Source organism: Equus asinus, chromosome 13, assembly GCF_041296235.1.
Source record: "Equus asinus isolate D_3611 breed Donkey chromosome 13, EquAss-T2T_v2, whole genome shotgun sequence".
In the NCBI taxonomy this organism is placed as follows: Eukaryota; Metazoa; Chordata; class Mammalia; order Perissodactyla; family Equidae; genus Equus; species Equus asinus.
Window position 1 is genome coordinate 46,555,168 of NC_091802.1, and position 24,127 is coordinate 46,579,294.

The window sequence follows — 24,127 nt, forward strand, 5'->3', positions numbered from 1 at the left end:
GCATGGGCGATGGGGCTCAGCTGGAGCACAACTTGGCAAGGGCAGGCAAGAGGACTAACGGTACCATTGCCAGGGTCAGGTCCAGTGGTCAGATCCAGAAAGAAACCTTCAGCAAAAGACCACCTGAGCTCTCTAACGGTCCCTTCTGTCTGCCCCTCCCCTGCCTGTGAGACTCGCCCGGCAATGTCCAGACTGCCCTTCTGTACCAGGAGAGGGTCTGAGAGGAGCTGAGGCCACGGGCCATTGGGGCAAGAGCACAAGCTCCTCGGAGAAGCCTCGCCCGACTCCTGGCGCGGGACTCCCGCCCAGCTCCGCCTCCTAGGAGTCAGAGCCCGGCCCCTACCCCGTCGGGTCCGGGAGAAGTTGCCCCCGCCCGGCGAACCCCGCCCGCCGCCACCGCGCGGCTTCTTTCAGCACCGCGGCGCGGACAGCTCCCGGGCGGGCGCGGAGGGGAGGAGGCGCGGCGAGCGGCCGGCGAGGGAGGGCCGGAGAGGGCGCCGAGGGTAGACGCAGGCGGCGGGCGGGGCACCGAGGCCAGCGGCCCTCCCCGAGGGCGGCGCCCACCCGGAGCCGGACGCCGCTGAGCCCGAGGAGAGGCGGAGACGCAGGGAGACTGGCACTGGTGGCTTTGGGCAGAGGCTGCGGCTGAAAGATGCCGGTCCGTAGGGGCCACGTCGCGCCCCAAAACACTTACCTGGACACCATCATCCGCAAGTTCGAGGGCCAGAGTGAGTGTGTGCGTTGGGGTGGGGGGACGATCTGGAGTCCTGGTTCGGTGGCAGGAGTGGCAGGACCCCTTCGTTAACTTCGAATGGAGCAGGGTGGGGGGTACCGGATGCTGAATGCAAAATCCTTCGCTTTCACGTCCATAACACCTTCTCCAGCGGGCCCCACTTACCTCAAATGCCACCCTGTCTTCTGGAGCAAGAGGGGCAGAGCACAGCCCCTCCTTCCTCCCCTGAGTTATTTTCTTGGGCCCCAAGCCCTGACCTCCCTTCTGTCACTGTCCTACTTCCTCCCCCCCTCCTTCCTCCAGTGGTTTCCTTGACTCCTTCGTTTTCACCACCTGACCCTAGCCACTCTGGTCTTTCTAGGAGCTCTCACCAGGCCCAGCCCCAATCTGTTCACATCCCTGCTCCTTCTTGACCCCACTTTATAGCCTTCAGGAAGTCTTGGGCCTTCCTCGCACTTCACTGACCCCATTACTACCCTGGTCTTCCCACAATCTCACTGCCTGACTCCCCAACCCCTACTTCTCTGGTAAAGTCCTGCTGCCCCCTCCTAGCCACCCCCTCAATACTCCCAGGAGTCCCACGAACTTCCCCCATGACTCTGGCCTCCTTGGTCTTCCCACCCTCCCCAGACCTGACCTCCCCCCTCCCTCATTCTGGTCACTGCTCTGCTCCCTCATCTAGTTCCACCCTCACTGCTGCCAGGAGTCCCTATGCTTTTTCCCTCCCTGCCACCCAATCCTGGTTGCCATGGGCTTCCCACCTCCCACCTCCCACCCCAGGTCGTAAGTTCCTGATTGCCAATGCTCAGATGGAGAACTGCGCCATCATTTACTGCAACGATGGCTTCTGTGAACTCTTCGGCTACTCCCGAGTGGAGGTGATGCAGCGACCGTGCACCTGCGACTTCCTCACAGGCCCAAACACCCCGCGCAGTGCCATGTCCCGCCTGGCGCAGGCCCTGCTGGGGGCCGAGGAGTGCAAGGTGGACATCCTCTACTACCGCAAGGATGGTGAGGTGCCCTTGGGCCACTGGTTCTGCAGGGCAGGCTTGGCCCCTCTCTTGTCCAGCTGAGTGGTCATGGGGAGGGCACTGACCCAGGGAACAAAGGGCCTAGATAAATCGTGTCTCCTGTCTGGGCCTCAATTTCCTCATCTGTAGGGGGAAGTGATGGACATCAGATGCAATGCCTTCTGAGGTCCTTTTTAGAGGCTGGGGACCAGGCTGAGCCATGGATTGGTCCTGGCCCTTGGCAGGCCTCCCGCTCCACCATCCCTCCCCCATGTCCCCTGTCTCCTGGCTGTCCACTCTGTCACTGTCAGCCCCAGCTGTCAGGCAGCTGGGACGGAAATTAACCTTTCCTCATCTCCGTCTGCTATGGGGATTAGGGGAGGAGTCACCCCCTCAAGGCCTCTGTGGCCAGGCAAGGCATGGGGGCTGCTGGCTGGGAAAGAGGGGTGGGCCTGGCTCACCCAGCCCCAGCTTCTTGGGGAGATAGGGTCTGGAGTTTGCCCTGACCTGGAGGCTCATCCAGTTTGGGGTATTACTGCTGGCCCAAGTTTACTGTAAGCAGAACAGAAACATAGGGCAGGGGCTGAGGATAAAGAGTTCTATAGCTCTTTGAGACCCTCCCCGCAGGACCTCAGAGTCTCCACTGGACCTGTCAAGGGGAGGGGAGAGATGGATGGGAACTAGGATCCTAAAAGTCTCTTTGAAAACCCCTGGGTCAATGGCCCCCTAATCTGGTTCTGCATCAGAATTACCTGGGGCCTGTTTTCCAAAACACACCTTCCCTAGAGAAACTCTGACTCAGAGGTGTGAGGTGAGACCCAAGCAGGTGTATTTGGAAAAATGTCCCTGGCAGTTCCGATGTTCTCCCAAGTTTAGGAACCACTGGCTTAGATACATCCTTTCATTTCATGGTTGAAGAAACCGAGGTCCAAGAAAAAGAAGGGACTTGCTCGAGATCCTACTGCTGGGATCCAACCTGGGACTGGACCCCAAGTCTCTGGATTCTTCCCTCAGAGATATCTGATCTGAGTAATCCCAAGAGGGGAGAAAGGACCCCAACTGCCCCTGTGCTCGGAGGTTGGATTTGGGGGGAAGGAAGCCCTGGAGGAGGGCCCTCACCAGGGATGACAGGCATGAGGGCCATCTGAGTGCAGATAAAGGGCAGGCACCTTTGGGTTGGGTCTGAGGAGTGCTGAGAGCCCTGGTTCCAGGGGCCTGGTGTGTGCTTGGAGCATGACTGCTAAGTGTGAATGTGAGCATGTGTGTGCGTGTGGGTATGTGTTTAAGGGCTTCCAGGGTGTTTCTTGGGCAGGTCCTGGCTGTCCCTCTGGCTGTTGCCTGCTGCTGCCACCCATGTGAACGTAGGGGTGGCGTTTAGGGAACTAGGGAGAATCTGCCTTAGTTTGACATCACTCACAGGGTTAACGAAGTCAGAATATTTTTAAAACCTGTGACCTCACTTCCTCATGTCATTTCAGGAAGGTGACAGTCAGGGGAGTGAGAAGGGTCCTGGGGGAACAGAATGGGACAGCAGGAAATGTCCTTCTCTTTCCCTCTTCTTGACCCCAGAGCTCTACCTGGGCCCCAGAGTGGTGAGGGTTGATTCCAGACTCCTAGAGATGTCAGATCACACTTTCAGGTCTCCTCACCACCCTGCATGTACATGGGCAGGGGGCAGAGGTCAAGGTCAGGCCTTGATCCTCTGAAATCAGGACACAGGTCTTCAGAACCCTGATGGAATCCTCTAGTTATCAGAAGGGATCCTAAGGACCTAATCTTGGAGGCCAGCCCTGGGTGAAAATGGAAGATTATCCACTTACCTGGTGCCCCATAAATTCTAGTCTACTACCACCCCTACCCTAAGCTCTTCTCTGTCATATAAGTCCAAGGCTTTTTGACCCCCTGGAGCTGCCTGAAATTGGCCTGAAAAGGGAGCTTCCTGGCCTACATTACCTTAAGGGAAGAATGTGGTACTCAGATAACTTATGTGCACCTTGTGGTCCACTCTGACCACATTATTATTATTTTTTTAATCATATTTACATATGTCTTATAGTCCTGCTGAGAGGCATCCTAATGTGATTTCTTCCCTCCTCAGGTCAATACCTCCTCTTCCCCACTCCCCCTGACTCCAGGGAGGTGGGAATGAGTCCTGAACAGAACTCCAGCTGATTTATAATCCTTTTTCCTCTAAAGGGGTAATCCACTGACTCCAAGTCAAAGTGGAAGGTCTGCGTCCCTGTATCTCCACACTGTGCAGCTGTGGAAAGTTGGGATCAAAGAGGCCAAGACACTTGGCAAAAATTACCCCACGAGTCAGGGCTCAAAGATCCTTGAGAAACTGGCTCTTCCTCCATCTGCCTTTATTAGGAGAAATAAGAACCTAAAAGATAGGAGGAATGGTGATGGCCACAAGATTAGAACCAATGAGAGTCTAGAGGGAGGGGTGGAGAGCACTCAGACCTCCCCCACCCTACCGCCGCCTCCACTGAGAACCCACCAGGGGGCCCAGACATGCCTGCCTTTGCTGGCTTCTCCTTTCTGATGACCCCAAACCAGAGAGTCCCCTAATCCTCAAGCCAGACTAGAGGGAGCCTAGGGCTCCTCCAGTCCTTAGCTCCAGATAAGCAGGACAGGGCAAGGGCTGAGGTCAGGGGCCCCATGGTTTTCTGCAAACTCACTCATGAATGCCAGAAACACCAAGCCAGGAGGCGGTATGGAGCAGCCACCCTCTTAGTGGCAGCTTTTTGTAACACCAGCTCCTCCCTGAGGGCTCCCTATGGTGCCTGATGGGGTGTGCATAAAGAGATGGGAGCAATGAGAAACTAAAGGAAGGAGCACATCCCAGAGGCAGAGACCAGCAGAGAGAAGTGTGGTGTCCCAGGGACAAACCTGCTGGCCTTGGTCAGAGAGGGGATGCCGGGAGGAGCCCCTGGAAGGGAGCATGAGGCAGAAATTGTGGCTCCCCCTCCAAGGATGGGGCAACGTCACAGGAACACTGCCCCTCCTGGGCATAACCTCAGTGACACACCACCCACTTCCGATCACCCAGACACAATTACTCGTGAGCAAGGACAGCCTGGGGAACTTGTCCAAACCCTCATAGCCTCCCATCTCTACCCACCCCAAAGGCAGCAAGCATGACACACACAGCCCCCCTCCAGCCCTCACTGCTATGATGGGCTGGTCTTCAGTCTGTTCCCAGCCTCAGTTTTCCAGAGACAGCATCAGTGGTTGGGTACAGCCACCTGAAGACTGGGCCTTGGCAGCAGCATAGAGAGCCTGGAGGCCCTGCCCCTCTGCCCAGCTCTGCCCTTTCCCTGCCCCCGCCAGACCAGATCTCTGCAGTGCCAGAGAGAGCAAGGAGATGGCCTGGCCTTGGGGACAGTGTCTCAGGCCTCTGGCGCAGGAAGCTTCCCTGCTAGGTCCCAGTGTTCAACCCTTGCCGTGCCACTGACTGGCAAGAGTGCCAGGCTCTGGCCTGGGAGGCAGGCTTATAGCACTGTGGGCCCAGGAGTGGGTCACAGAAGCAGGTGGGTGGCCTCGCCTTGGTGTGGATGTCTTCCCCGGGGCCCAGTGCAGCAGCTGGCAGATGGCTGCCTGGTGCCTGGGAGTCCGGGAATCTGATCCAGGAGATTCCTGTTGGCAGGGAGGAAAGTGGGAGGGAGGATGGGGGTGGCCCAGCTGCACCCCAGCGCTGATGGTGTGAGGAGGTGCAAAGGGAAGTGAACAGTGAATGGAGAGTCAGGGCAAGAGTGACCCCAAAGTAGCAATACCTCTGCCAGCCAGTCTCCCACCATCTCACATTTATGCACACATTCTTTCATGCATTCAATCAACAAACAACACCCAGGACAGACAAATGAGACAGACACAAACGTGCCCATAGGGAGGGCAGCTCTGCTTCTGATCTGCATGTTTACCTAAAGCCCTGCCCCTTAGGATCCTGCTTTTTGGGCGAACACCAACAGACTGGGCCCTGGGGGGATGCACAGATTTAGCTTGTTTTGTTCCGCCCACAAACAAACATGGGGGGGGCGGGGGGGGGGCGGTGAGACCCTTGAGCCAGAGAGAGGAACAATGGGGCCAATGGCTAGGTCCAGGCTGCCTGAGAGGTGGGGAGAATGGCAGGAGGGGCCTGTCCTGCCCCCATACTGCTGTCTCTCTCCCTCTCCAGACCCCAGGCCACTACTTGCCCTCTTCCCAGTCCCAGTACCTCTGCTCAGTACCCTCCCCTTCCAGGCCTGGAGCAGCAGATGGGCCTTCACTCCAGCATCCTCACCCCAGACAAGCACCTTCTCCTTTCCAAGCAGTTGTGCATGGAGAGCCCAAGGACTCCATGTCCCCTCCCAGCCCCAGCAGTCACTTGCTCAGAACCCCAAGCTCTCATCGGCAAAACGGGTCTGTGCCTCCCCATAAGGATCCACTGGGCTCCACCATGGAGCTTGAGGCCTCATGTGCCCACTGGCTCAGTTCTGGGCGTTTAGTGTGTTCTCAACAATGAGTTCCTTCCAGCATCAGGGGAGCAGGGCATCTTTGTGGGATGGGAATATGGGAACTGAACCCAGGGCCAACCAGAGCTACAAGGGGGTAGAATGCCCGACCTCACCTCCCACTTAATCCACCCCCATCTGCTCAGCTTTAATTACAGCAGAAGCAAGCCTCAAGGTTAAGCCCTGAGCTGAGGGCCGAGCGTGGACTTGGGCCCGAAGCTACATTATCTCCTAATGAGCAGCTTAGCTGCTCTCCCCACCTCTGCCCTGTGGGTGGGGCACCTGCTGGGCAATGTCACCAACCCTCTGCCCAATAGCTCTGGTCACTGTCCAGGCCTCCTCACCCCAGTGACCACCCTTAACTTGACCTTAACCCAGCCCCCTCCCTAGCTTCCCCTGGCCAGTTTCCTGCAGGAGAGGACTCCTTCAGTGACCTCCCAATGCTGTTTGCAGCCTCCAGCTTCCGCTGCCTGGTGGATGTGGTGCCCATAAAGAATGAGGACGGGGCTGTCATCATGTTCATCCTCAACTTTGAGGACCTGGCCCAGCTCCTGGCCAAGAGAGGGAGCCGCAGCCTGTCCCAGCGCCTGCTGTCCCAGAGCTTCCTGGGCTCTGGTGAGGAGGGGTGCAGATGGTGGTGGAAGGGGCGAGTGGGGGCACCAAGTGGAGCAGCTGGTCCCTTGGCCCTGGCTGCTCTGACCCTGGCCCTGGTTTCAGAGGGCTCTCATGGCAGGCCGGGTGCACAGGGGCCTGGTGCGGGCAGGGTCAAGTACAGGACCGTCAGCCAGATCCCGCAGTTCACGCTCAACTTTGTGGAGTTCAACCTGGAGAAGCACCGCTCGGGCTCCACCACGGAGATTGAGATCATCGCACCCCACAAGGTGGTGGAGCGGACCCAGAATGTCACCGAGAAGGTCACCCAGGTGCGGCCTGCAGGGCAGGGCGGATGGGGCTGTGCCGGGCCTTGAGGATCCCTTCTCAGGCCCTGGGCCTGGGCTCCTCTGGGGCCTGGACAAGCAGAGGGAGCCTCCTAGTATCTGGTCTGAGCCCCAGGCCTCCTGTCCTGCTTGAGTCTGATTCTTTAGACCTGAAGACCTACCCTGAGTCCACCACCCTGATGCCCAGCTCCTGGAGCCAGCGGAGATTGGGGTCAACAGAGCCTGTGAATAGTGCCACCTCCGAGGCCTGGGAGTGAGGGAACATGCAGGCCACCAAGGGGGCCTACCCAAGGCTCTGCCAGCCACAGAGAAGGAGAAGCAGAGAGAGGAGGTGTCAGGGCCATATTGAGAAGGGGGATGGCCAGAGGCCCCCAGCCCTGCTCTTGCCCCTTACCATTGAGGTGACAGTTATCCCCCTCTACACAAACATACACACACAACAGGATCCTCCTGCAATCTAGGCAGAGGGGAGGCAGTGCTGACATCTTCAGCATTGTCTGAGCAGCTTTCTGGGGATCAGGCTCTGAATGCCTTCCTCTCCCTCAGCTCCTTCTCAGCCAGCCCAAGGGAAAGCTCCCTGGATCCAAACCATCTCTTCTCATGGGGCCTGATGTCCTGGTCCCCACGTGACCATTCTAGAGGGAAATGCAAACAGCCCTGCGGTGGGAATGGGGAGCAGCTCTTCTTCTTCCCTGCCCCTTTTGCACCTGAAGCACAGTCTGTGCTGGAGCAGATGGGGTGGAAACTCCCTGTGACTCAGCCCCACACGGAGCGCAAGAACCATGGGGAAGGAAGGACCCCAGGCTACAGGGATGGGCCCTCAGAGGTCAGGCAGGTGGCCCAATGGCCTGACTCTGGGAAGCCCACCTAGCTGCTCACCCCAGGGCCCTCAGGTTGGCAGCAGTGGTGATGGGGGCATTGAATTGGAGAGTGGTGGTCCCTACCCATACCCAACCTGCCTTCTCCTGTCCTGCTCCCTGTCCCAGCCCCTCTTGGCTTTATTAGCCCACTCCATGTGGGCCCTAAGGTGATGGAAGTGCCTGACAGGGCTCAGGGGAGGGGCTGGCATGGGTCCAGAGCAGGGAAGTCACACTAGTCTCAACCAGAACTTAAAGGACCTGAAGGTGTGATCCCACCCCTGAGTTCCTACATCCTGAGGGCCCTGCAGCTCCAGGTGACACTAGGAAGGGCTGGCTTTGCCAGGGAAAGGCCCCCATGCTGGCTTTGGAGGTGGTGGGAGACTATAGAGGTTTGTGTGGTGGGGGAGATGGTGCCCCTATCTGGGACCCTGAGGAAGTAGACACTCTCACCTCACCCTCTCAAATTCCTGCTGCTTCCCTCCCACTCCCCAAGCATTGCAATTTCATCTTGAGCAGCCCAGGAAGGAGGGGCAGTGGCTGTGACGGCTCCAGTTTTCAGAGCTCATTCGGTCCCCACGGGGACTAAGTGCTGGGCATACAAGATGGGCATGTTGGATGAGGGAGCTGCAGCTTAGAGTTCAGTGGAGAATAACCATGTGATCAGGGGTGTTTACAAGGGGCATGGAGAAAATAAAAAAAGACGGTCCAAGTCTTTGCGGGGTCAGAGGAGGCTTCCTGGGGAGGCAAAATAGGGACTGAGGCCTGAAGGCTGAGCAGGAGGTCACTGCAGGGTGGGGACATTGCAGTCCCTCTTAGGGGTTTGGATGGCAGATCAGGGACCCTATGGTTTACACCAGCCCTTTGGTGGATCTTCCTTATTGTGACCCCGTCTGTTAATGGATCTGGTTTGCAAGGTCAGAACTTTACATTGCAGATTTTCTTAAACTGGGACCATCTGGAGTGGTGGTGTGGTCAATGGGACACCTTTCAGGCTCCATCCTTGTTGGGGCAGTGTCTGATAGAGGATGAGCAGGGAGGAGGAATTATCATGTAGGGCAGAATGTGCCATCAAGATGCACCATCTCATTTAATCACAACAACTCCACGGAATTTGTCATCCTTTGTGATCCCATTCTGCCAGTGAGGGAACTGAGGCTCATTGGTTACAAAACTTGCCCTGAGAAAGACATAGCAATGTCAGACCTGGGATCAACCTGGGAGGTCTGGCCTCAAAAAGAATGCCTTTCCTGATGCCCTGGCTCTTTCTTGTGTTGGGCAACTGGGCAGAGCCTGGGCATGTTGGGCTGGACCCTGGTGATCCTATGTTGGCCATAGTCTTGGAGGGAGGGGTGGGAGGGGCAGAGTGGAGGGGGCTCAGCTGAATGTAATGATCAAAACCCCCTTGAACATGATTGAAGCAGTCGAGGCTCCCTGGTGCCCAGGACCTTTTGAGGGCCCAGATCAGCTACACACTCCCAAATTTGACTTTTTCCATGGAAGGCTCTGAAAGTTGGCCCCAGGAGGGTCCTCACTGGTCTATGCTCCACAGGGCCCTCCTGAATGAAGAGGCTATTCTGGGGGTAACCTGTTCCCATCAGGAACCTGACCACTGAGAACCTCCCAAACCCACCAGAGAGGATTGACTCGCCCCCCAGCTACCCCATCAATCTGGGCTCTTCCCTGGAACATGCCCACGATGACCCTGAGCCTGGCTTTCCTCTGCCCTCCCCTCTCTCTCAGCCCTGTCTCCACCTACTCCAGGCTGGTCTGTTTCAGAGGGAATTTGTGAGCTTCAAACCGGGGGTCACTGTGGACAGAGCTGCACCCCACCTTCTCTCTGCACTTCCTCCCAATATACCTGTCACCTTGTGAACTTGCCTCCTTACACATGCCTCACCCCATCTTTGCCTCCTGCCCTCTGCCCTCCACAGCCCTTGTCACCCACCCTCTCCCACAGCTCCCTTCCCAAGCTTCACCCCTATGACCTCACCCCACCCAGACCCGTCTCACCAGTGGTGGCCGCCCTGCTGACCAGCCTATGGCCCCCACCCCCAGGTCCTGTCCCTTGGTGCAGACGTGCTGCCGGAGTACAAGCTGCAGGCGCCACGCATCCACCGTGGGACCCTCCTGCACTACAGCCCCTTCAAGGCCGTGTGGGACTGGCTCATCCTGCTGCTGGTCATCTACACAGCCGTCTTCACACCCTACTCGGCTGCCTTTCTGCTCAGTGACCAGGACGAGTCTCAGCGTGGGGACTGCGGCTACACCTGCAGTCCACTCACTGTGGTGGATCTCATTGTGGACATCATGTTTGTTGTGGACATTGTCATCAACTTCCGCACCACCTATGTCAACACCAACGACGAAGTGGTCAGCCACCCCCGCCGCATTGCCGTCCACTACTTCAAGGGCTGGTTCCTCATTGACATGGTGGCCGCCATTCCCTTTGACCTGCTCATCTTCCACACTGGCTCTGATGAGGTGAGCAAGCCCCATTCAGGCCAGTTGTTGCGGCCATCCCCTGTGCCCCACAGCTCTGGGTGCAGAGAGTACTTGGCATTGGGCACCTTTGCCAAAGCAAGTGGAGGTCATCTCCCAGCCCTGGAGAAGGAGCAGCTGAGGCCATGCCCCAGGCCTGGGTGCCCTCTCTGTGCTCCAGAATTCTGCCCCTTCTGGGATGGGCACTTCTGTGGTCTCAGCTCCTCATGCTGATTTCTAAACCACACTTACCCTAGACTTAGAAAGGGAATCTAGGGGCTGGTCCCATGGCCGTGGTTAAGTTCACGCACTGTGCTTTGGCAGCCCAGGATTTTGGTGGTTCGGATCCTGAGCATGGACATGGCACTGCTCATCAGGCCATGCTGAGGTGGAATCCCACATGCCACAACTGGAAGGACCCACAACTAAAATATACAACTATGTACTGGGGGTATTTGGGGAGAAAAAGCAATAGTAAAAAAAAAGAAAAAAGATTGGCAACAGTTGTTAGCTCAGGTGCCAATCTTTGGGGTAAAAAAAAAAAAGAAAGGGAATCTACAAGGGACTCAGTGCAGCCTGTCCCCCTTTCCCCCACCCAGCCCCTCCACTGTGCCCACTCAGCTTCCCATGGCTGACGTGAGGGCATTTTCATGCTCTTCTCATAGCTTCTAGTCCCGCTATGTCCTTTTGTTCCACCCCCTTGGGATCAGCTTTCCACTCAAATCAGCTCTGCCTTCCGTCTTCCAGTCACCCTCAGTCACCCCAGCCTGTACAGCAGGGAGTGTCCATCCTGACTCCCTGCTCCCATGTCCACCCACTCCCAGCAAATCTATCCCCAAGTCCTCTCCCCCTCTCCACTCCCACTGCCCCTGCCTGGGCACTGAGTGGCCTTCTTACCCACCTCTGCCCAAGCCCCACACCTGCCAGCCTCACCCCCTTCACAGAGAACCACTTATCTGCCCCTGTCCTCAGAACCTTCAGTGGCTCCCCAATGGCTTGGAATAAAAGCCAAGCTCTTCATGGTCCCTGCGGCCCACAGGAGCCTGCCTGCCTTCAGGCTCATTTCTCACTGCTCCACTACCTTCTACTCTGTGCCCAGTCTGCAGCACCACAGGTGGTTTCCCTCTCCCTCTTGTCTGCCTGGAGACCCTGCCTTGTCTCTAAAGACTCAGCTCATGTGTAACCTCCTCTGTGAAGCCTCCTCTGCCCTGTCCCTGCACACTTGACCTCCCCTTCCTCCATGCTCCCCCTGGACTTCTATGCCAGCAACCATAACACTGTTTTGAGCTTTAAGCTGAGAGCTCCTTAAGGTCCCACACTGCGCCCCACTGCCAAGAGCCTGGCTCAGAGCAGGTTTTCCACAAGTATCTGTTGAATGACTGTGTGACCATATGCAGAAGTAGATAAATGTGGTCCTGAGCACAGCCTTTCAAGGGCTGACCCCCAGCCCTGTGGCCTCCTCCCTGCTTCTCTAGACGACAACCCTGATCGGGCTGCTGAAGACGGCACGGCTGCTGCGGCTGGTGCGGGTAGCCCGGAAGCTGGACCGCTACTCTGAGTATGGGGCAGCTGTGCTCTTCCTGCTCATGTGCACCTTTGCACTCATCGCGCACTGGCTGGCCTGCATCTGGTACGCCATCGGCAACGTGGAGCGGCCCTACCTGGAGCCCAAGATCGGCTGGCTGGACAGCCTGGGTGTGCAGCTTGGCAAGCGCTACAACGGCAGCGACCCAGCCTCAGGCCCCTCAGTGCAGGACAAGTATGTCACGGCCCTCTACTTCACCTTCAGCAGCCTCACCAGCGTGGGCTTCGGCAATGTCTCACCCAACACCAACTCTGAGAAGGTCTTCTCTATCTGCGTCATGCTCATCGGCTGTGAGTGCCACCTCATGTCTTGGGCCTTACCCAGGGAATTCGATTGTTAGTTTTGTAATGAGACATAACCTACCCAGTAACAATTTGTGTGATAGGAGGATCCTATGCATGCAGCACAAGCCAGTTTTGCATGTGTACACCAACTATACACAGAATTTAACACCGACACAGCCCTGGCTATGTGCCAGGCACCAGGACCAGCTACATCATTTGCACGGCCCAGTGCAAAACAAAAACGTGGAGCCCTTTGTTAAAAACATATTAAGAATTTCAAGATGGTAACAATAGAGCATTAAACCAAGCTCAGGGCCCTTCTTAGCACAAGTCACACACCCATGAAGCCGGCCCTGCCAGGCACTTTTCTAAGTGCTTATCAGAGGCCCATATTTCATTTCCATCACTACCCCATAAAGGCCATTTTATGAGCCCAGTTTACAGACTAAGAAACTGAAGGTCCTCACTTGCCGGGGATTACACACAGAGATCCAGTTCCATCCCAGGGGTCTGGCTCCCAGGGCTCTCTGTGCTCTCAGGCCCTGCACTTGCTGCCTGCCTCCCGAGACACCTGTTCTAGGAACATAAGAGGCAGTGTGGATTTTACATGTCGACTGTCATGTTCAGAGTATTTAGAGATGTGAAAGCCCAGAAAAACAAAAACAACAGGAAAAAAATGGGTGAAAACAAGAGACCAAGAGTTTTCCCTTTATTATATTTTCACAACTGGAAGGAGAAAACAAATCTGAACTAAAAAAATCCATTGCCCTAGTTCTTTCTTCTCAGGAGTTTGGCCTCTGGGGCCCGGAGGATGCCAAGAGGCACAGGGCAGAGGGAGGAAGGCAGGAAGCCCAGGGATCTTTGTCTCCCATGTACCCTGGCGCTGTCCTGGGCACTTCTGACTTTGCCCCAGACAGAGGGGTCCTTGACCAGGGGGCTCCCAGGGAGAGGGAGGCCTGGAGCAGGCCTGGTGAGGATGTGGAGGAGCTCACTCCCCGCACCTCTGCTCCCCCGCCCCAGCCCTCATGTACGCCAGCATCTTCGGCAACGTGTCCGCCATCATCCAGCGCCTGTACTCCGGCACCGCGCGCTACCACACGCAGATGCTGCGTGTCAAGGAATTCATCCGATTCCACCAGATCCCAAACCCGCTGCGACAGCGCCTCGAAGAGTACTTCCAGCACGCCTGGTCCTACACTAATGGCATCGACATGAACGCAGTGAGCCCCCGCCACCCTGCCCGGGGTAGGATGTGCGACCCAGCTGAAGTCCCAGCTCTGGCTAACGCCCCGGGGGAGGCCAAGGTCCCGCGGGGCAGGGCGTCCCCAGAGCCCTTCCCACTTGCTCCCCCAGCCCCACCTCCGATCGTGCCCCGCTGGATGTGGCCGCTTGCCTCGCAGGTGCTGAAGGGCTTCCCCGAGTGCCTGCAGGCCGATATCTGCCTGCACCTGCACCGCGCGTTGCTGCAGCACTGCCCGGCATTCCGCGGCGCCAGCAAGGGCTGCCTGCGCGCGCTCGCCGTCAAGTTCAAGACGACGCACGCTCCTCCAGGGGACACGCTGGTACACCTCGGCGACGTGCTCTCCACGCTCTACTTCATCTCCCGGGGCTCCATCGAGATCTTGCGCGACGACATGGTCGTGGCTATCCTAGGTGGGTCCGCCGGGGAGAGCCAAGCCCGTGTGGGTGGGTGCGGTGGGACTAGAGATGTCCTGCCTGGACCACTCCATTCCTAATGATTGATGGTGGCACCTTTTACTGACCTGCCATGTGCCGCGGACAGCTTCATACCCAGCTCACGCAATCCTTAGAACAAACCTCTGCCATAGGTCCCATTTTCCGGATAGGGAAGTTGAGGCTTACAGAGGTCATGCTGGCAAGTGGCCCAGCAGGGATTCCCGGGCTAGTGTCTGACTCAGAAGTTCAGGCAGGCTCCTAGCTTCTTCCACTCCTGAGGAGCTCAGGGTGAGATTCCGAGGGTTTGTCTCCGGTGGAGGGGGCTTCCGGGTCTCATTCAGTGCAGCTACAGGGACAACTGGACACTTTGGAGAAAGGATGTGAGTGCTGGGCAGGGGACAGATTTGGGGCACACGCAGCCTCTGTCACTTACCAGCCATGTGACCTGGTCACTTCACCTCTCTGAGATGATTCTCATCTTCTTTGCCTTCCCCCTGACTTTAGCCCATCCCAAGTTCCTGACCAGGACGTCAGCGTCGTCTTCCCTTGGTCTCCAAGGCCAGGCTTTCCTCCAACTGCTCTAGACAGGGCCCCTCAGACTCCTCTGCCCTGTCCTCCCCTCTTGCCCGCCCTCAGCCGGTGTCACCAAATGTGGTGCTCTGTTCTCTTCTCCTCACCCTACACCCTCAACTGAGCCAGCTCCTTGCCCCCACGATGTCAGCCTCACTTATGCCACAAGGACCCCCAGAGTGTTGTGCCAACTCCAATCTCTCCTTAGACTGCAATATTCTATTCCTTCCCGGGCATGGCCATCCTTATATTCCATAGCCAGACCAAACAACATATTTCAATCTGAAATCATCTTCCCTCAAAAGCAGCTCCTTTGGCATCCCCATCACTGTGAACCATCCATTGCCCAGGCCAGAGACCTGGAAGTCAACCAAGGGAACATCATTCTCCCTTCCTCTCCCCCTACCACCATCCAGGCAGGCACAGAGCCCTGTCTGTTCCCCTTGTTAATCCCTCTGTCTCCCACACCTGTCTCCTTGTCTCTGCCTTGGTCCAGCCCTCATCGTGTCCTTCCTACGCAGGTGTCAGGAGCTCCTTTTCCATGTCCCTGCGTCTGGCCTACTTCCATACTTCATCTTCCACCTTCTGCCAGTGACCTGAAATTCACATCTGTGCATACTCCTCTTCTCCTCAAAATCCTTTCATGGTTCCCCATGACCCATGAGACAAATGTAAGCCCGTGTGCGTGACATGCACAGTCCTCCTGAGTCTGGCCACCCTAAGTCCTGCCACCCTCCTCCTGGTATTTCATGCTCCAGCCACACAAACTACTTATAGTTCTCTAAACCTGCTGGTCTCTGCCACACCTCTGTGCCTTTGCACATGCTGCCACTCTGCTTGGAGCACCTACTTTGCACCCCTGCCTGGCAGACCCCTGTCATCTTTCAACGCTGAGCTCAAGCATAGGCTCCTCTATGAGACCTTCTCTCATTCCCAGCCTATCTTAGAAGTGCCATCCACGTGAGAAGGATAATAATCATTATTAATAATTAAGAAGCCAGTCCAATTTAAGTTTCAGTTAGAGACATGAAATCCTCTCATTTTGTCCTGAGTGGAACTGGACATTAGATCATAATGCTTCATCTACTAGAAAACCATCACTTTATAATGTTGCCCAGGTTTCGAGCTTCTGGGTTTTATGTGTGATCCTAGCAAGTCTCTTCCCTCTCTAGGCCTCGGTCCCCTCCTCTGTGAATGACATGTGATCCTGTTCTCTTGGGGGACATGTCCTGGCCTCCATCCATCACTCTCTGTGCAAACCATTAGCACCCCTTGTGTGGTGTCATTAGGCTGAGGGGGCTGGACTTTCCTGTGGGGAGTAGATGTCAGAACAGTCATGGTCCCTGGCACTCCTGCCCTGGGCTCTCCGCCCCCCAGCCCTGACCTGACCATGTAGCACTGACCACACACTGTTTCTTCTGTCTAGATTGCCTTTCCCCTAGAGGCCCAGTCCTCCTCAACTCTCACCACCTAGCTCCCACTTCACTTCCTCCGTAAGCCCCCCTCCTCCCTGCCCTCAACTCCCCCCTGGTGGAATAAGCCCCTCCCTTCTCCATGGCCCCATAGCTCTTGGTTCTCCCTTGTTCTAAGGCTCTGTAACTTGTTCTGTAAACTAGTTGGTTACGTATGTGCCTGTCTTGCGGGGACTTTGGGGGCTCCTTGTGGGCGGGACAGCATCTTATTCATGTTTACATTCTGTGGCCAGCACAGTGCCTGGCACCAGGAGGGCCCAATACCCTCACCACGTGCCCCGAGTACACAGCCCATGTTCCCCTGTGACATCCACCCCTTCCAATCCCTTGCATCAACCTGTCTGGTGCCTCTTGCTTTTCGAGGCACTTCTTCAAGCATCGTGTCTGCTCCCCTGGACAGCCCAGTGGGGTAGGCAAGGCAGATATGGTTATACCCATTTTAGAGATGGAAACACTGGGGTCCGGAGAAGGAATATGACTTCCTCAGGCTTTCTCTGCCAGGGCCACCCTGGTACCTGGCCCCACAATGGGGAGTTAGAACACAAAGAGACACACCTCAGGCTCTGCCCTGGGGGACCTGGGTGCTCCTGGCCCTGGGTTCCCTGAACTCTTACTCACGCACTGCAGCAGGCTAAGGAGAGAGGAAGAGGCTGAGCTGGGAGCCTTTAGTGTCTCTTACTGCCCACTGTCCCCTGGCGGGGGGTTGGGGAGGTAGGGGCAGTGCCAAAGCACATGGCAAATAGGAGGGGGGATTCTGATAGAGGCTGGTCCTGTGGGGCCATGGAGGACCCACATGCTGGGAGGGAGGGGGGTCTCTGCAGACTCAGAGAACCAGGGAAGGGCAGGTTTCCCACCCCACCCCCTCCCCGCCTCAGCCAGCACATCTAGCCTTGTCCCTGAGCATCAGGCGCCAGCCTGGCAGGATCTCTGAGGTGGTGGGGAGGTCATGCTCAAGGAGCCATCATGGAGGCTCCCCAGAAGAGAGCTTGCAGCCAGACCCTGGAGAGACTCCAGACCCTGGAGAGACTCCCACCCCTCTGGCTGGCAGGAAAGAACGACATCTTTGGGGAGCCTGTTAGCCTCCATGCCCGGCCAGGAAAGTCCAGTGCAGACGTGCGGGCCCTGACTTACTGCGACCTGCACAAGATCCAGCGGGCAGACCTGCTGGAGGTGCTGGACATGTACCCCACCTTCGCAGACAGCTTCTGGAGTAAGCTGGAAGTCACCTTCAACCTGCGGGACGTGAGTCTGGGCTGGGTGGGTTAGGGTGGGTGGTGGCCCTTGGCCAGCTGCTGGGGGCTTGGCCTGCCTGACCTGAGGGGACCCGTCTGACCACCTCCCTTCCTTTCAACCCCATCCTGCACCCTTTACTATAATTTCTTCTGTGCCTACCATGGCCAACATAATGCTATGTATGGTGAGAGCTACCTTTTATTAAGCAACAACTCATGCTAAGCACTAGACTTCTTTTACATTATCTCATTTAGTCTTCCCCCTGCAAATGGTGTTATTATCCCCATTTTCCAGATGAGGAAACTGAGGGTCAGAGAAGATAAATTGACCAAAGCCATACAGCCATACAGTAAGCTGTACAGTCAAGGGCAGAGCCAAATGTGGACTGAAGTTTGGGCAAATCCATAGCCCAGGCTTTTCCCACCACATCCTATCAAGCTGAAAGGGAGGGTTCTGCCATCCAGATCTCAGAGGTATAAAGAAGTGATAGAGGTGTCTCTCCTCTCAAGCTTATCACTCAGTGGTGGAGGTTATAGCAACTCAGGAAAAATAAAGAGCCACACAGTTAAATAACCAAGGAAGTCACAAGGGGGTGTGGGGGGACCAAATTTCTGTGGAGCCCAGTGTTGCCAAGGAGTGGGATGGCCAGTACGGACTGGAAGTACCCAGAAGGGGCTGCATGGAGGAGGGGGTCTGGAATCAGCCGGTGGGAAGGAGTGGGCAGGCGCCTGGCAGTGGCAAAGTGGCTAACACCCTGGCCCTGAGTGCCCCCATACCATAACCTTCCCCAAGCCTCAGAAGGAGGGTCTCTGCTGGCCCAGGCCCCACCCCAGCTTCTGGAGGGTGGTGCTGAAGCAGGTTTCCATGCTATGGACAGCTCTCCCCACCCTGTGCCCTCTGCCATTCTCCCTCTCCCTCAGTCTCTTCCCTTCCCACCTCATCTGTCCAGAAGACATCTTGTAAGAACACTGTCCTGCGGGTCCCAGCTGCTAGGTGCCATCAGGTGGCCTGAGTGCTCAGTGACTGGACACCAGGCCAAGAGGGATATGGTCTCCATGGCCTGGGGCATCTTCAGCCCCCAGGTGCCCCCAAGTCTCATGGCGCCAGGAGGGTGGGCCACCAAGAGCACTGCTGAGGGCACCTCCTTTTTTTTTTTCTTTTTGAGGAAGATTAGCCCTGAGCTAACTGCTGCCAATTCTCCTCTTTTTGCTGAGGAAGGCTGGCCCTGAGCTAACATCCATGCCCATCTTCCTCTACTTTATATGTGGGACGCTTACCACAGCATGGCTTGCCAAGTGGTGCCATGTCCGCACCCAGGATCTGAACCAGCAAACCCCAGGCCGCCGAAGTGGAACGTGCGCACTTAACCACTGCGCCACCGGGCTGGCCCCTGAGGGATTGGGGTTCCAGGTCCAGTCTCCTCAGAGGAAACTCCCCATTGGCCCATGCTGAGGGAGGGACCACCAGGGCTCAGGAAAGGGAGGACTGAAAGAACAGCTCCTCTGCCCCCACCCCCTCAAATCTTGCCTCTCAAGGCAGCCTCTCCCAAGACTCTTGGGCAGTCTGCACATCTCCAAGCCCCTGTTCTGCCCACCCACGCAGGAGAGAGCCTGCAGGAAGCTGCCTGGAGCATCATGGGAGAACCCAGACACCTATTACCACTTTGTCATCTAGTTGTTACAAGGGTCATGGCAGGGGGAGTATGGAGGGCAGGGGAGAACAAAGAGGCCCTGTCCAAGCTTTGGTCCCTGTTACTTGATGCTCTTGTTCCCCACAAGGCAGATGGGGGTCTCCAGTCATCACCCCAACAGGCTCCAGTCAGCCAGGACCACCGAGGCTTCTTCCTCAGTGATGAGCAGACAGGTGAGCAAAGCCAGCCCCCGCCCTGCAGTGTCTGTCCCACCCCAGCCCAAAGCCTCAGCCAGCCTCCTGTCTCTTCTCAGGTCCTTCCCTGGGAGAGGCCTCCCCAGCCCCTGGTTGAGTGGAGAGGGGCTCCCTCCCTAGGCTCCTTGCTAGAGGCCCTTCCCCCTTTTTCCCCCTATGTCCTCAGAGCCTGAGGGCTGCCCCCAGGGGTGGATACAAGCCAGCCCCCTGGGGCTCCACATCAAGGCACCAGGGGACCTGCTGGGCTGCAGCTCTCTGGACAGTGAGGCCAGGGCTGGACGGCCCCACCCAGCCAGCCCCCCCAGGCTGGGTCCCCAGTCCCCATCTCAGGGCTACAGCCTTCTGGGTCCTGGAAGCCAGACCACACTGGGGGCAGGACCTCGTACTCCAGGTCACCCAGGTAAGGAGACCCCCTCCTTCCGCCCTGTGTTCCCATTGCAGGTATGGGGAGGGGCATGGGCTCAGGCCTGTGGAACCAGCTGAACTGAAGCTCAGGCTTTCCTTTCCCTCCTGCAGGCGCAGCCCCGTCCCTGAGCATCTCAGATGCATCTGGCCTCTGGCCTGAGTTGTTGCAGCAAGTGCCCCCAAGGCCAAGGCACAGCCCCCCAAACCCTCAGGGAGACCCAGACTGCTGGCCTCGGGAGCTAGGCTCCAGGCTAGAGCAGCTGCAGGCCCAGATGAACAGGTGAGTGCCCCTGCAGGCTAGGGACAGGCACAGCAGGGTAGGCCCAGCCTTGGGCTAGGCACGGGTGCCCTCTCCTGGTGGCTCAGGGATGGCACTGGATATCCCGTGAGTTTTAGAACGGCTGATCTCATTTATCTGCAAACCTTTCCATCCCTGTCACTAAGCACAATTCTTTGGATGGCTTGTCCCAGCAAATCCCAGAATATGCCATGGAAGTCTTCTCGAGGGAGAGGCATAACCTCTTGCAGAAACAAATTCCTTGGGCCCTTGGGAAGGGAGTATGGCCTGTGGATGGCAGGGCTGTGGTGGCAGAGTGAGGGCTTAGGGGCAGTACAGTCCTGGGTTCAAATTTTGCCTCTGCAACTTACCGTCAAGAATGTAGGCAAGTTACTTAACCACTCTGGGCCTCAGTTTGCCCTTTCGTGAAATGGGGATTATCAGAATACCCACGTCAAAGCTTCGTTATGAGGACTGAATGATGTGTGCACCATGCCTGGTCACTGTTATCAGAAACAAAGATGTGCTAAGGGGACTTTGGATTGTGGTGGGGAAATAGCTTCAGGTAGGGCCCGGGCTGCCATTCCATCCAGAAGAAACAGCATGAAGGCAAAAAACTGAGAGCTGCCCTCAGGAGCTAAACTGCTCCCACCAATCCCGACCTTGACCCTGACTGTGGGGTTCTGTCTGGCAGGCTGGAGTCCCGCATGTCCTCAGACCTCAGCCGCATCCTTCAGCTCCTTCAGCAGCCACTGCCCCAAGGCCACACTGGCTACATTCTGGGAGCCCCTGCCTCCAATGACCTGGCCTTGTTTCCTGCGGCCTCAGTGACTCAGAGTCCAGAAACTAGGCTGTCCCAGGGCAGTCTGTCCCCTGCACAGGTGAGCAGGTGAGGGGATCCACAGGGGTTTGCCTGGAGGCAGCTGCAGGCCTTCCCCCACCCCCATCTTGGTCTCAGTGTGGCATCAGGCCCAGGGCCTCTGTGGTCTGAGAGCAGCTGAGGCTTCTACTGTTCTCCTTTATGGTCTGAGTCATGACACGGTAGCCTGGACGGGTGGTGGCAAAGCCCAGATTGTGACTGCAGACCCCACAGCTGGGGCAAGGGCAGCAGGACACAGCTCCTTCCACTTCCCATCCCTAAAGTCAGGGTGGCCTAGGGGAGCTCCACACACTGCATGGCTCCCCCTTTCTTGCCCTTCTTAGACCCAAAGCTCTGGTGACTTGGACAAATGTGGGCCAAAGCACAGGAACTCCTCCTCCAGGTTGCCTCACCTCATCACGGCAATGGACAAAACGCTGACACTGTCCTCGGAACAGGAGCAGCCTGAGGAGTTCCTGCCACCCCTGGCCTCTCCTCTCTGTCCCCTGGAGGTACAGGGACTCGTCTATGGTGCCCGCTTCCCCTCCCTCCCTGAACATCTCAGCTCTGTCCCCAAGCAGCTGGAGTTCCAGAGACATGGCTCAGATCCTGGATTTGCAGGGAGTTAGAGCCACTGAACTGCAAGATAAAAGATACCACGAGGGGATTGAAGGTGGATGAGGTGAGAGTTAAGGATTTGGGGAAAGCAGGCAGCTGCCAAAATGGGCCTCTGAAAACCATTCTGCTAGAGTAGCTATAAAGTGCTAACCCAGGAGACCCAAGATGGCACGGGTGAAGAGGCTCAGGACTCTTCCCAGCCTCCTCTGTTTAGACAGTGGGCCTGGTGGAGGGTGGGTGAGCCTTGGGAGTGGAGGAGGTAGCTTACAGGACAGAGGGGTCAATGAGGAAAAGAGAAGAAGTTTCTGATCTTTTGTGTGAGAACCTTGCTCTGGGTTGGGTGCAATCACCTCCTGGCTCAGAACTATCCACCACCTCGCAGCCCAGCACCCACGGTTGGTCAGACCTCCTGCCTGGGGCCTGTGACCCAGCTGGAGATGAAAGTGTCCTCTGTAGCAGACACATCAGGGCACAGAGCTCCAGCCCTCAGCTGCTCTGCCCCTGATGGTTCTGTGATGACCTTTGGGACTGTAGCAGGCAGTGGAGTGCCTCGCAGCTAATAAAGTCTGTACATTTCACTTTGAGCTGGGTGTATAACTTACCTGAGGGTTATCAGGTCCTTGATTGTGCCATGACCCCAACATCTGTTGTCTTCTCCAAGCCCCTCTCAAAGGAGCTGTGTGCTGGGGACATGAAGGTGGCTCTGCTGGGCCCAGGAGCCCCTGGATCATGGGGCTCTTAGCCAGGCTGGAGTGAAAGGAAGCAGAGAGGTGTTGACTTGGTGGCCATTGGGAATCACGACAACAGCCAATATTTCCATAGCACTCACCCTGTGCTGGGCACTATGCTGACTGCTCTGCAGATATTAGTTCTTCTAATCCTCACAACAACCTTGTGGTGTCGATATTATTATCCTCATTTTAGAGATGTGGGATTAGAAGCAGAGAGAGACTAAGGAACTCACCTAAGGATGAGGGGGACTTCTGGGTTACTGGTAGTGTTCTGTTTCCTGATGGTACTGGTTACATGAATATGTTTCAGGTTGTGAAAATATGTGCACTTCTATGTGTAAATTATACTTCGATTTAAAAAAACAGAATCTTGCCCAACACTATAGGAAAAGGATGGTGTAATTTCAACCCAGATGGTCCGGCTTGAGAACATGTGCAGTTAACTACTCCACTGAAATGGGCTATTGTCCAAAAACTGGTCATTGGTCTTCAGTCCTTTTTGCTCCTGCATGGCCTAAAAAAATTTTGAAAATGTACTTCCCCTCCCCTACATTTTTAAGTTGACATCTGAAGTATTTAACTGATAAGTTTAAATAGTTGCAAAGGATGTAATTTCCAGTGTGTGGTAAATATTGACACTTTATAAATGGTTTCATTTACATTGATCCATTTGGACCCAAATAGCCTAGAGATTTAAGAGCCAACATTATTCATTTTAAAAACACCAGAACAAGCTTTTCTTTAGCATTATTCCTTTTTCTTTTCTCATAATTCCACTCTATTCCTCCCACAGTTTATGCTCCATGTAACTTATTTCCATACTTTAAAGTCTATTATTGATAACCTTATCATATCTGTTTGCAACACAAATATATATATACACAAATTGAAATTTTAAAATCGATTTTTTGTAAGCTTACTAAGGCTTTAATGGTTACACTTATTAGTACAGAGTTGTTCAAGACAACATAAATATATGTTCAAATTCTTATAAAAACAAATTTTATTGGAAATAGATCTCTTAGAAGAGGGTATTTTCCTCTCAATTCATGTGTGTGGATAAATATCATTTTTTTATTAGAGTAAGACAAGGTTCAGCAACATTTTTCTTTCCTTTTTTAAAAACTTAAGCACAGAGAAAACTTGTTTACATAAGTAAGTAGCTAGAATTCCAAGGGGTTTGTGTCACTCAATTTAAATTCTTTCTGAGTTGTCTGTTAACAATCTAACAATTCAATACAAACCTTCTCTCAATACTCCTTTAGTTTTACTGAAAGCAAAGAATTGGAAACCATTTAAATTATAGAAATGTTACCTAGATTGGACCCTCCTCCACTTCAGACTCTGGCACAGGTATATTTAGGGCTTGAGTAGCGTTTGCCTTGGGACCCGGCGGGGAAGGGACGGGCAGGGAACTGCCAAAAACTTAGAGCCAAGCTGGTCGGGTCGCTGCCTATTGAATTCCAACCCTAGAATTCCGAGCATTTCTAGAACGGCCAGGAAAGCGAGGAAAGGCCCGACGGAAGCTGGTTTTCAAACGGCGTGTCTGCGGCCTGCCCTTGGGGCACTGGGAGAACAACTCTCCGGCTTAAACGGGGCGTTGGCACGAGTGGGGAATTAAGGTGGTCGCCGTGTGGCGCGGGCCAGGCTGACAGGCCGCGGGGCTCAGTGCTGCGAAATACAGCAGGCCCTCCGGTAAGGTAGAATTTTAATTTTTTCTCGACAGCGTGGAGAAGCTGCTCGGAATAGCAACTGCAGAGGGAAGTCTGAGCAGGTCACACAAGAGGTTTGCCTCTCAGACGCTCGGCCTAGAACTTGAAGGCCTACTGCTCCGCACACTAGTCTCTCTGCCACCCACGCCCCCATTCACCTGCACTGCGCCGTTATCTGTCTGACTGACATCTTTGTCAGCCAATGATCTTCGGGGCTGCGAAAGCGCCTGCCCCCTGGGGTTGGGCGGGGCAAATAGTTGAAACGACAGACATTTATGCCAATAGCGAGAAGGTTTCAGACGCTTCAG

The 24,127-nt window shown here is 55.6% G+C and overlaps 1 protein-coding gene and 1 long non-coding RNA gene across 11 annotated transcripts; one reads left to right on the top strand and one right to left on the bottom strand.

Moving 5' to 3' along the window:
- Nucleotides 1–493: 493 nt before the first annotated feature.
- KCNH6 (potassium voltage-gated channel subfamily H member 6) lies at nucleotides 494–21,985 on the top strand. Of its 10 annotated transcripts, XM_044745056.2 has the most exons (14): nucleotides 494–728; nucleotides 1,514–1,744; nucleotides 6,690–6,851; nucleotides 6,954–7,159; nucleotides 10,090–10,515; nucleotides 11,988–12,387; nucleotides 13,402–13,601; nucleotides 13,782–14,034; nucleotides 17,149–17,342; nucleotides 19,112–19,196; nucleotides 19,384–19,617; nucleotides 19,734–19,902; nucleotides 20,594–20,780; nucleotides 21,103–21,985. In XM_044745056.2, the coding sequence occupies exons 1-14, from the start codon at nucleotides 653–655 to the stop codon at nucleotides 21,385–21,387; spliced, it is 3,108 nt and encodes a 1,035-aa protein (XP_044600991.1). In that variant the 5' UTR covers nucleotides 494–652; the 3' UTR covers nucleotides 21,388–21,985. The 10 variants fall into 10 exon arrangements, 9 of the variants coding, with proteins under 9 accessions (XP_044600991.1, XP_044600993.1, XP_070339551.1 ...); XM_044745058.2 differs by lacking the exon at nucleotides 19,384–19,617; XM_070483450.1 differs by having other exon boundaries at nucleotides 13,402–14,034; nucleotides 21,162–21,378.
- Nucleotides 13,060–24,016, bottom strand: LOC139040066 (uncharacterized). The gene is made up of 3 exons (XR_011493894.1): nucleotides 23,423–24,016; nucleotides 21,979–22,123; nucleotides 13,060–14,423 (listed from the first exon to the last, which is right to left on the bottom strand). It is a non-coding gene; the product is annotated as an uncharacterized lncRNA (long non-coding RNA).
- Nucleotides 24,017–24,127: the final 111 nt, after the last annotated feature.